This window comes from Pollicipes pollicipes, unplaced genomic scaffold (assembly GCF_011947565.3).
Source record: "Pollicipes pollicipes isolate AB1234 unplaced genomic scaffold, Ppol_2.1 Scaffold_1600;HRSCAF=1878_pilon_pilon_pilon, whole genome shotgun sequence".
Classification (NCBI taxonomy): Eukaryota; Metazoa; Arthropoda; class Thecostraca; order Pollicipedomorpha; family Pollicipedidae; genus Pollicipes; species Pollicipes pollicipes.
The window spans coordinates 27210707-27222603 of NW_023595962.1; the positions used below are offsets into that span (position 1 = coordinate 27210707).

Genomic DNA, 11897 nt, shown 5'->3' on the forward strand with positions numbered 1-11897 from the left:
AGACGATCAGACGTCAGAACTGACCCGCGTCAGATCACCAGACGTCAGAACTGACCACGTCAGATCACCAGACGTCAGAACTGACCACGTCAGATCACCAGACGTCAGAACTGACCACGTCAGATCACCAGACGTCAGAACTGACCACGTCAGACGATCAGACGTCAGAACTGACCACGTCAGACGACCAGACTTCAGAACTGACCACGTCAGATCACCAGACGTCAGAACTGACCACGTCAGAGCTGACCAAGTCAGAACTGACTGAGCTGGTTGGTGACCGGCTTTATATCTCATTTCATAAAGCTCCATCAGCAGCCCTTTTGGTCGAAGGACACTTGCCACACCTTTCCTTTTGCGCAGCATATTTGAGCATGGCTGATAGGATTATATCAACGCTAATTATGCGCTTAAACGATCGTCTGTCGAGGAAGAATCTGACTATCCATTTCAAGTCAACGTGACCTTTTCGTTCCGTGGGAGACTAAAATAGTATGAAATCCATGGTCAAATGATACAGTGAAACGACCCGATACTATCAACGAAAATTGGTCTCGTTTATCTTCCATAGACTATAGCACGAGACGTTTGCAAGCTTTTGAAAAATAGCGTGGCCTGGCATATGCGAACAAGAGACCATGCAGCATGGCTCGTTGGCACTGACAGGAGTCGCATTCCCATATATGTGTGGGGGGAAATTGATCTTACGCGGCATTCTCAAAATTTATTTCAACTGCTGGAAGTACAGACCAGTTTGTTATGACGAACACTGATTAGGCAGAGTGTAGAGAAAGCAAGAATACACAGGAGTTGGCACGCTTAAGACAGATTAGGTATGTGCCCACAGGATGTCACGTGATACATTATGAACAGGTCACCAACAGTGGTGTGCTAAGGTGGCGTTCCCACCAGTTCAAATACATTTTTTATTCACTTCTCTTGTTCAGTACGTCTTAAGTTTTCCCGAATGCATTGTGATCCTGAGGAGGATATTGGAGATCACAACTTCAACATCGAGTACACACCCAGGAGACCTTTCCGGATTTGGCTCACTTTCCCCCGGAAGTGTGTGGCGGGGGGGGGGGAGGGGTGCGGACCTCCACTGGACAGGAGCTCATACACCTGCCCGCCACCCTGGCTGCGGCTGATTTCTTAACCGGCATAGCGGTGGCTCATGGGAGCTGATGGCTGATGCTGTGAGTTCACGCGCTGCAGCAGCTACTGCAGGTCCTCGGCCCAGCGGTAGCCGGCCTCGTAACTCCAGCTGCGGTCGTACCTGACCAGTCGTACGTCCATGCCGGCCGCTGTCGCAGCAGCTGCGCGGACCGTGAAAGTTGATGGTGATCGGGGACGGGTCAGTTGCGTCCAGGAACGCATTCGGTCTATTGGCTCTGTACACGCGGATCCGGCCGGGCTCGAAGCGGATTCGGAACTTGCGCAGCTCACTCCGGCTGACAATACCTGACATTTTTTTGGAGGCCAGAGTCGCCCAGCCGACGCCGGGAGTGTGGCGCTGCACCCTGCTGTACTGGTTGCCCCAGCCTCCGATGACGATGCTGTACATGTGTGAGTGGTCCCAGATGACGGTGTCGCTGGCGAGCCAGTTGCAGTCGTTGGAGGCGCGGCAGTCGAACGTCACCGAGAAGGTCTGCTCCGTCGCGCGGCGGAACAACGTGGAATACCTGACGGCGACGGAGGTAAGGTTATGAAATGGCGCGACCTATTTCAAGGTTCAGAAGCCCTGTCTGTCGATGCTTTGGTCGCAGAAGCACTCGCTGCAGACATCAAAGCGATTCCAGACGCACCAAAGCTCAGATTCACCAACCCTCTGGTTCCAAATGATCCTTTGCAGGTCTAGGCATGGACGCGTTAGATCTTGATTTGGGCCGAGTCGTTTGGATGAAGATGCTGCGCAGTGCTGCTCCTAGCATGTAAATCTCGCGAAATTCGAAGCTGGTTGCCCGCTCTGATGAAGCATGAGTGTCCATTTATGTTTTCAATTCATATTTACGATGTACGCTGTAATTTTTCGCGCGAGTAAGCTCGCCGATGGCACTACATCACAAATTTCTGAAATCGCTTGCGCGGTATTGCCCGAAAGACAAGAAATCATTAGGTTCACCACATGGTTGGAACAACCCTTCGCACTGCGCCTTTTAGCAGTTTGTGGGTTAGCGTTCTGAGCAGCCTCACCTGGGTATGGTGTAGACGCGGTCATCGGACCAGTCTCCCATCCAGAGGTCCACCATGTCCTTTGTAAAGCGCCACCGTCCCTGCAGCGCGGTGGAGATGCCGATGTAGCCGGGCGAGAAGCGCTCTGGGTCATCCCAGCTGATGTAGGTGTCGATTCCCGGCCTGTAGAAGCGTATCTGGCCGCTGCACCAGTGCAGGCCGTACCTGCGGTAGTTGTTGCCGTCCAGCAGATCACCTGAGTAGGAGGCGAAGGTGTCACTCCTGACACCCTCCTGAATCCTCTCGGCGTAGGTGGCGCTGTTGCCATTGTAGCCAATGCGAAAGTGGTAGCGGTTGGAGTAATGCGTGTTGGACTCGGTGAGCACAAACCGTAGATCGTCAGTGGCCTGCGCGTCGAATTCCATGGAACAGATCCCGTTGACCAGCTCCTTGAACACCCAGTGTTCGCCGTCGGTGGTGAGCTCGATGTTGGTCTTCTCGCAGAGTGTGGTGTTGTACTTCCAGCTTGCGGAGTCGCAGACACACTGGCTGGACGAGCACTGTGTGCCGCCAGTGATGTGGTACCGGCACTGGTTGTGCTCCCGACACGGCTCATCCAGCCTGCGCAGGCAGATGTCGTCCCGGCAGCGGCCACCGTCCGTGCAGATGCTGTCAGGTCCACAGCTGGCTTTTGGACTCCTGGGACGGGTCGGAGACAACGTCGTACCAGATCCAGCCGTCAGTGCTGGTGATGTAGTAGCTGTGGTGGTCGCAGACGGTGACGGTGAAGATCTCGCAGACGGCGTCCACCCGGTGGTGGTTGAAGCTGCGGCAGTCGCCGCGCTGCAGGCAGACCAGCTGACACTGGGCGGCCGAAATGCCCGGGACCGTCTCGGCGACGGAGACGCCCGTCAGGCGGCGGTTCTGACCGCGGCGGGACGAGGCCCAGTGGCCGTGAGCCGGGCTCGCCAAGGCCAGGACGAGCGCCGCTAGCGATACGGAGCGCATGGTGTCAGCGTCCCCGCTGTCTGCCCAGAAATGGAGGAGCGATCGAAGTCCCGTCCACGCGCTTCGCTCGTTAATCTTTCAACAATAATCAATGTGGCTGCTTCCCCATGGCAGTGGCTGCCATGGGGAGGACGTGAATTGGCCCCGGTTTCCTTGGTATATGGTATGTTGTAGTCTGCTGTGGTCAGGCTCGGGCCTGTCAGCATGAAATAATTAATAATCGTGGCAATGTTCCGCCATGTTTTGCTGAGTTTTGCCTCAACGGCTGACGCGAGTGATGCGCATGAGCAGGGTGCAACGGGAGCGTACGCACGATCAGCGCCAGCGGCCGACGGATGGCGCATCTCCCGCTGGGCTGTTGACAGCAGCAGCGGCGCCGCTCGCTGCTGGCCCGGCCGCGGACGCGTGTCGCCTGCCTCCGGTGGCGGGCGCCGAGCCGTGACCTCGGGCCGCGCCGGCCGCAGCACACTGCGCCGACCCGGCCGGCCCCGGTTGTAGGCCGGGGGGGTCGCGGGAAAACGCGACCCGCGATTCCCTGCGGGCCGCTGTCGTTCTAGCACGATGCCGTTGGCATCGAAAGGGTCAGAATTCTTGCGAAGTGGGTATCAGTGTTTGCTGGAATGCTCAATGAAAGTTTAACGCGTTATTCAGATGCAAGTTTGGTGCGGGTCACTTGGGACCGGAGCTGCATATAGGTGACCTCACGCAACCAAAGCTCAAGACAGGGGGCTGCGTTGTGGCGCTTCCAACCCCACGCTTGAACATCACAAACATTGAACATTATACACCTTATTGCACATACGTATGCATACTCGATGCCGGGCCGCAGATGAAGAGGTTATGCCGTGTGGTCATTCGCCGAGTTTGCCCCGTTTCGAGGCTAACTTGGCGGACACCTCCGGGTTAGAAGAGTTCGACGCTTATCGATGGCGTTCCCCATCGCTTGTGTTTCAGTGTGCGGTAGACCAAGCTGAGCTTGTGCAATAATATTGACGAGCTGATCTCGCCCTCTTCCCCATGTCTGGGGCGGAGCGCACTGCCACTGCGGCATTCAGACGTGCCTCGTGTTGTCTCGGGGGGCTGCCGAAGCAGGCACCGGGGCCGGCTGGGTCTGCATTTAGACAAGCTGCACCTTGTGAATAAGATTTGACGGAATAAGTAGTGCGTAGTGAATTTCACGGACACGAGTTTCATTTTTTGGCAACATTCCAGCACGAAATTCGAACTTAAGCCTCCCAGCCAACGAAACTAATAGAAACCGTACTCTGTCCATGGTGTCACAGCTTCACGCCCAGCTCAGGTCAACCTCGGATTACATGGGACGGGACGGCAAGGCCTGTTTACCGTTCTACGCTTGCGGGCTAAAAATGTAACAGCTGTAGATGGTGGCACGTTTTCATCAGCAATAATCTCGTTGTGCATATATCCTAAATATATTAAGGTTTTTTGTGCCAGCAGACATGCAATATGATGTGTGGCAAAATATCATTTTGGACATAGTTATTATTGGAATAAGGTAACCTAGGCAGCCTTAGTCCGTCGCGCAGGCAAGGGGAGACAAAGGAGTATGTGCCCTCCCCCTTTGTTAGGTCCCGAGGGGCTCGGAGGGCCCCTGAGAACTGGCGATAAAGGCCCCGATTTTAGGGTCATAAGGGATGACCGGAAGCCGCAGAGGCCCCAGCCTGTAGGACTGGGTCCTCATGCAAGCCAGAGGACCTTGCCTTGTCGGACATTTAAAATACCACGCAAGATGTTGCTTGTCTGTGTTGGAAGTTTTGTCCTTGTTCTTCCCAATGGAACGACAATAGGCCTGTTTTGCTGCGATTTTCCACCGATCGGCAAAACCGTGCTGCCAGTCCTAGATCATGAAGATGATGCCAGTTGATAATATTACTGATGCGTCATGATGAAGACAAATAAAACGCGGTGTCTCATATCTTATCAGGTTTGCATAAGCCATCGAGCTTGTGACCCCCCTCCAGTCACGCCATAGATGTGTGAGGCGCCGCCGGGGAACGGCGTGACCTGGACTGGGCGTGGGTAGTCACTGCAATGGAACCTTGATTTGACGTTTTCACATTCGTAGGAGAAAACATTGTTCTTGGAATTACTCCCGGCCAAGACATATCAGATCGCGATCAGATCAGATCAGATCAGATCAAATCAGATCAGATCAAGACATGTCAGAATCTGCAGAAGGCTGTGCAGGCGGTCTCTTAAACTTAGGCAGTTGTAGCTCCGGCAAAATTTTCCCAAGCCTGCGTACAGAGACATGTTGTCACCACATACTCAAACTTGTATTTGGATTCCTGATTACCGTGGTCGGGTGGTAACTGTCGCCTGTCTCCAGCCCATTCGGCCCTAGTTTTTCAGCTAAAACCTGTGGGACGAGTACTCGAGTAATTGGTGTGACGTATGTACATAGATGGGTATGTGTGTGTATATATGGATATGTAGACACGACATCCAGTTGTATGGCCCGGTCAGGTCCATTTTCAAGCACCGGCCATGATTTTACGAATGCATTTTACCGATCAGACCCGCTGGCGACTTCTTGCCAGCGCGTAGTCCGCAATCCATCCGCAGTGTGGTAGGCAGTAGTTTTATAATGTTTGCACCCCACCTGTGGTGTATTTCCAGGCGGGAACGCTTAAACCATTCGGCATTTCAATGTAAACATCTTACACAACGGCGAGTTTTGTTGGTCAGAGATAAGCTATGATTTTTTTTGAAAAAGTTTTCTTTTTCTCCATTATATTCGGGAGTGGTCATTGAATTTAGTCACAAGATCGATCCAAACATTTTCGAGAATTTTTTTAGTTACACTTATCGTATTTCTCCTTTCTTTTGTGTTCAGTCGGAGCGGTTTGTACACAAGCGACAGGAACGAAACGCCTCGGCAAGTTTCGAACATTGCCATCAATACTGATTTCGCTGGATACGACGCAGCTCCGGCGATTGTGGCAGATTATGGTGGAAGACCTCACGCAGCACGAACCGGCGAAGTTCGCCCACCTCACATTGCATTGCATTGCAGCTTTGTCACATTGTCTTGTGTTGCTGTCTGGCTTTGGCTGTAGAATCGGCAGCCATGCACGCAACCAGTGAGAACTTGGCTTTATCTGTCATGAACTTGGCTTTATCTGCGAGCACCCTGATTGGTGCCGTAGTCCCCAGTCCCTGCTATTACACGAAGCGCATGCGTTAGACGGACTGCTCAGTCATGAACTCTTGGCAACAGAGTGACGTCTTTAGAGCGTTGATAAGGTCCTCAGCGCACTTTCCCTGAAGTGCAGCGCCCACGCCTGTCTGATTCAGGGCTCGCTCAGTCGTGGTTAGAGTCCTTTCGGTCAGCAATGACCATTTGAAAGCTATGGAAAGGGGACTGGCCGAGTGTTGGACAAGACCGCATGCATCTGAGAGTCAGATTTATGCCATCTGCTACTGAGACTTACTCCGTGCGGGTACCTTGTTTGGGACAGTAAGCGCACCATCAGGCGTGTTTCCCGCCAAAGTGGACAGTAAGCGGATGATCAGGCGTATTTCCCGCCAAGGTGGACAGAAAGCGGACGATCAGGCGTGCTTCCCGCCAAGGTGGACAGTGGGCGCATGATCGGGCGTGTTTCCCGCCAAGGTGGACAATGGACGGAATATCGGGCGTGTTTCCCGCCAAGGTGGACAATAAGTGAATGATCAGACATGTTTCCCGCCAAGGTGGGCAGTGGGCGGATGATCAGACGTGTTCCCCGCCAAGGTGGACAGTGGGCGGATGATCGGGCGTGTTTCTCGCCAAGGTGGACAGTGGGCGGATGATCGGGCGTGTTTCCCTCCAAGGTGGACAGTGAGCGGGTGATCGGCAGGCAGGGAATGCTGGGAACGCATATACACCTGCATTCCCGGTGCCCCCCCCCCCCCCCTCCCTCTTTCCCTCGAGCAGATGTCCGGGCTCGGGCGGCCTCTCCAGCTGCGGCGAGGGAGGACTCCGGCCCCACCTGACGCACTCGGTCGTCCCCGCCAGATGGCGGCATGGTGCACACGGTCTGACCCTGATTGGTTGTTGGACACGTCGCTAGATGGCAGGTTAGGTCGGCACAGGTGGCTAATGCTTTTGGCCTAATGCGGCATGCCCTGTGACAGATCGGTACTTCAAGTAATTTGTACCCGAAGCCAACGGACCTTTTGTTTTTGGGGACCAACGGGCCCAATTTTGTGAACTTGCATGGGTCCCACAGCACTATCTCTGTGGATTTCATAACTGTCATGCTTTTGTCGATTACATGACATCCATGCACGTACATGTAAGGTGGCCACGCGCCGCATCTCCATGTCTGGGGCCAAGCATATCAATATTGCGAATGGCCGTTGGCATTGATGTGCAGCGAAGATCACGACCTACCTGCAATGCTGTAGCAGCACTACTGATTTGACCATATTAACACTGGAATTAGAGTCGACTGCACTCTGACTCTGAGTGTGATAGTTGACTACACTCTGACTGATTTCAACACGGTTTTAGTCGAGTCCATACCACATTGACTCAGTAAGCCTTGAATGATTCCGGTGTCTGCGCTGAGTCATCTGGATCCGGAGTTCTCCGAGAGTCAATCAACTAGTTGACTTAGGTCCCTGGCTTTTGTTGGCTTAGTGGACTCAGGTGTCTGACTTAAGTCAGGATAGTTGACTCAGGTATCTGACCTAGGCTAGCCTGGCTGACTCAGGTCTTTAAGTTATTGACAACAACATCGATTTATCATTTTGGATCCATTAATTGCGTGGAGAGTTTGCTGTTAAAGTATGTTTGTAGCAATATTCATTGGGCACCATTTTTGGGGAGACAGAAAGAGCGAAAAGGAGAATGTCTCCCATCCAGTAGTGTCCAGCATTGCAAGACAGCAACGAGGGACAGCGTAGTAGTGAGAATTCGAGGCTACCAGCTCAAGGCCTTTCTCGGATGACCGGCGATCGTACTAAGTCGTGTTCGTGTTGAGCCGCATTTGGCCGGCGCGTATTTGGCATCGACACATGCTAACAAAACGGACTATCACAGTCGGTAACACGACGCACCGACATCCAAGAACTTTCGATTCGCCCGCTGCGTCAAACCGCGCCACCGCACCAGTGCTGACGCCGGGTTTGGCCTCCCCGGGTGACCAAAGACCGACTGTGGGCCCGCCTGTCGCAGGGACGGGGACCAACGGACGGGGACAGGGACGCCTCCCTGATCAGCAATCCCTTACCTGCTTCAGACAGCAAGCTGGCCCGCTCACCTTTATAGCCAAACCAGACGCACGCCCTGGGGCTGATCGGATGGCTCATGCACGACATAATACCCACCATGGCTTCTACGGAGACCAGAATATTCCTCATATGGTCAGGAAGTGACTGCAGACACTTGCACCACGGCTGTTGAGAGAGGTGTCACTTGCCAGAGTCAGTTTGAAGGCTGAACAGATAAAGTTGACATCAGTTAGAAGGCTGAGCAAATAAAGTCGACCCAAAATACTATCCAAGCCTGATTTCTCGCCGGACTTAAGTCACTTTGATTAGGGTCACTCATGCCAAAAGTTAGATAAGAAACATTTGGTCGCTTCCATTTGTTCTGTTTATGCTGAGAAACAACCTCCCTTTGAAACCAATGTCATAGTGATAAAGATGATAAAGGTTGATGATGCCATAGGTAGCGGTGTGTTTGTGATCTAGTGCACCAACAGCTCAAACACTTGCGACATCGCAGTGGCCCAGTGTACCCTTTTTACTGAGAGGCATCGAAGGAAGGCTCAAAAGAGCATTGAGGGAGCGCGACTAAACAATGGGGGGGGGGGTCAGCCCCCCCCGGAGAGCATACAAAGGGCCCCCCAAGCCTGTGAGTGGATGCTGAAGAAACAAATACTGCTGAAAATGCTTTTCATTGATGTGTTAGACATAACATAAGCACTGTTCATCATGATTTATTATAGAGATCGAAGGAAATGAAATTGCGTGTGCTGAGCGGGTATTCATATTCCACGGGCAACAGGCGGCTTAGGACACGGTGCTTCTGGTGATGTTGGGTCAGGGTGCGGTGCTACGGGTGATGTTGGGTCACAGTACGGTGCTCCAGGTGATGTTGAGTCAGGGTACGGTGGTACGGGTAATGTTGGGTAAGGGTACAGTGCTACAGGTGATGTTGGGTAATGGTGCGGTGCTACAAGTCATACTGGGCCAGGGTTCAGTGCTACGGATGTTTTTGGGTAAGGGTACGGTGCTACCGATGATGTTGGGTCAGGGTGCGGTGTCACCGGTGATGTTGGGTCAGGGTACGGTGCTACGGGTAATGTTGGGGTCAGGGTACGGTGCTACGGGTAATGTTGGGTCAGGGTACGGTGCTACGGGTGATTTTGGGTCAGGGTACGGTGCTACGGGTGATGTTGGGGCAAGGGTAAGGTGCTACAAGTGATGTTGGGTCAGGGTTCAGTGCCACGGATGTTTCTGGGTAATGGTACGGTGCTACCGGTGATGTTGGGTCAGGGTACGGTGCTACGGGTAATGTTGGGTCAGGGTACGGTGCTACGGGTGATGTTAGGTAAGGGTACAATGCTACGGGTGGTGTTGGGTCAGGGTACGGTGCTACGGGTATTGGGTGGTTTAGAATACGACATTACAAATGGGCTGCTTAGTTTTCGGTACTGTGGTGAATGAGCGGATAAGGGTATGGTGTTACGTGTAATGGGCTGATTTGAGCACGGCGCTGTGGGTAGCGGGTGGGTTTGGGTGCGGTGCTGTGGGTGGCAGGAGGGTTAGCGTACGGATACAGAGGGAAGCCTACACGACGCCATCTGCTTGTCCTCCTCGCACCCGCTGCGTATATGGTGCGGCTTGATATCTTCCGTTTTCTCGCCTGCTTCGGAGACAATAAGGTGGCGGCCGGCGCGGCTGCGGGCGCAGGGGCTGCCATCAGCCCCGCAGACCGCCACACAGCTGACCTTCCGCCAGTTCTGGAGGAATGTTTTGATGCCAGACTGCACCGGCCCAGCAGTCGCTCGGGGAGTCGGATCGTCCCAGCCGAGCCGTGGCTATGTGCAGTAGTCACGGAATGTGTGGTGCTGTAATATGACTTGAGAGATATGCGTCCGTGTGGGGTGAGAGCGTGTCTAAGTTAGTTGCGGAGCCCGGGCGAAGAAGCGGTCGCTATCAAAGATGTTGGCACGTGGGAGCGTCTTTACAGTCCGGTCTGAGGGGAGGGGCCGCTCGCCTTCAGTGACCCCTCTGACTCCGTTCCTGACCTGAGTCTATCGGATCGTACATAAACATTACACTCACGACTGCCGCACGTGGTCTGGATAACAACATTCTAAAAAAGCATGTCAGCCTCACACCTATGTTGCATGTAAAACTGGCTCAAGGAAATCGTGCATCAGAAAATACGATGATTCTGAAGACCGCGAACTCAAAGAGGCCCCTGTCTGCCGTAAAGGGCCGCCAATGACAACAGGGAAGAAGAAAGACTACTTTCAAGCGCTGTCACAAAAAAGTGAAGAGGAGGCGCGGGATCCCATATCACTGTACAACATTAGGTAGAGCGATTGGGTCATCCAAAGGTCAGCATGAACTCAATCAATCCATAACTCTTAATATGGAGTGTAGACAAAGTATACAACAAACGCAAACACTTCGATTGAAGTAAAAATATAAAAAACGGAGACCCGGCGAGGGAGGTAAAGGATCAGTGAGTGTGGCGACGTACCAGGGAGTGTGGTTACTGACCCAGCGAGGGCGGTAATGGACCTGGCGGGGGCGGTAACGGGCCCGACGAGGTTGGTAACAGACCAGTGAGTGTGGTGGCTGACCCAGCGAGGGCGGTAACAGGCAAGAGAGCCGGGCGGCGTAACAGCGTTCGAGCCGCTGCCGCAGAGCAAACGCCGAGATGCCGCCGGGGGACGGGTCCGAGCCGGGCGGCGTCAGCGAGTGCCACTGCCGCTACCTCTGCCTCGGAGATCCCGACTGCCGAGGGTACGGCTCCAGCGACACCTCGGCCGCCTGCCGACTGACCCACCTGCTGCCGACGCCGGAGAGGATGGAGGAGAGCACCGATGTCTGGCGCTGGCACGTGCGCACCGGTATCCGCCAATTGGGCGAGCCGTGTACTACTACGAGCGACTGCTCGCTTCTGGTAGCCGGCGCGATCTGCCAGGCCAGCATGATAGATGATAGATGGATATGTGTGTGTATGTATGGACATGTCGACAGATATCCAGTCGCATGGCCCGGCTATGTCCATTTTCAAGCGCCGGCCATGGTTTTACAGATATATTTTACCGATCAGACCCGCTGGCGACTTCGTGCCAGCGCATAGTCCGAAATCCACCCGCAGTGTGGGAGGCAGTAGTTTTATGATGTTTGCATTCCACCTGTGGTGTATTTCCAGGCGGGAACGCTTAAACCATTCGGCATTTCAATGTAAGCGTCTTATACAACGGCGAGTTTTGTCGGTCAGAAATAAGCCATGTTTTTTAGAAAAGTTTGCTTTTCCTCCATAATTTTTGAATGTGGTTATTGTATTTAGTCACAATATCGATCCAAGCATTTTCGAGAAAAAAATTATTTACACTTATCGTATTCCTCCTTTTTTTGATTTTAGTCCGAGCGGTTTGTACACAAACGACAGGAACGAAACTCCTCGGCAAGTTTCGAGCATTGCCATCAATACTGATTTCGCTGGAAACGGCGTAGCTCCGACG

The 11897-nt window shown here is 53.4% G+C and overlaps 1 protein-coding gene across 1 annotated transcript in view; it reads right to left on the bottom strand.

Annotated features, from left to right (window-relative positions):
* The window catches only part of LOC119089487 (uncharacterized), a 52732-nt gene extending 45226 nt beyond the window's left edge, over positions 1 to 7506 (bottom strand). The window contains exons 1-4 of the mRNA XM_037212215.1: positions 7477 to 7506; positions 2900 to 3015; positions 2194 to 2841; positions 1277 to 1682 (exon numbers count right to left, since the gene is read on the bottom strand). Of these exons, the coding sequence (XP_037068110.1) occupies positions 1277 to 1682; positions 2194 to 2841; positions 2900 to 3015; positions 7477 to 7506 (1200 nt within the window). The remainder of the gene's footprint in view (positions 1 to 1276; positions 1683 to 2193; positions 2842 to 2899; positions 3016 to 7476) is intronic.
* Between the last annotated feature and the right edge of the window lie 4391 nt (positions 7507 to 11897).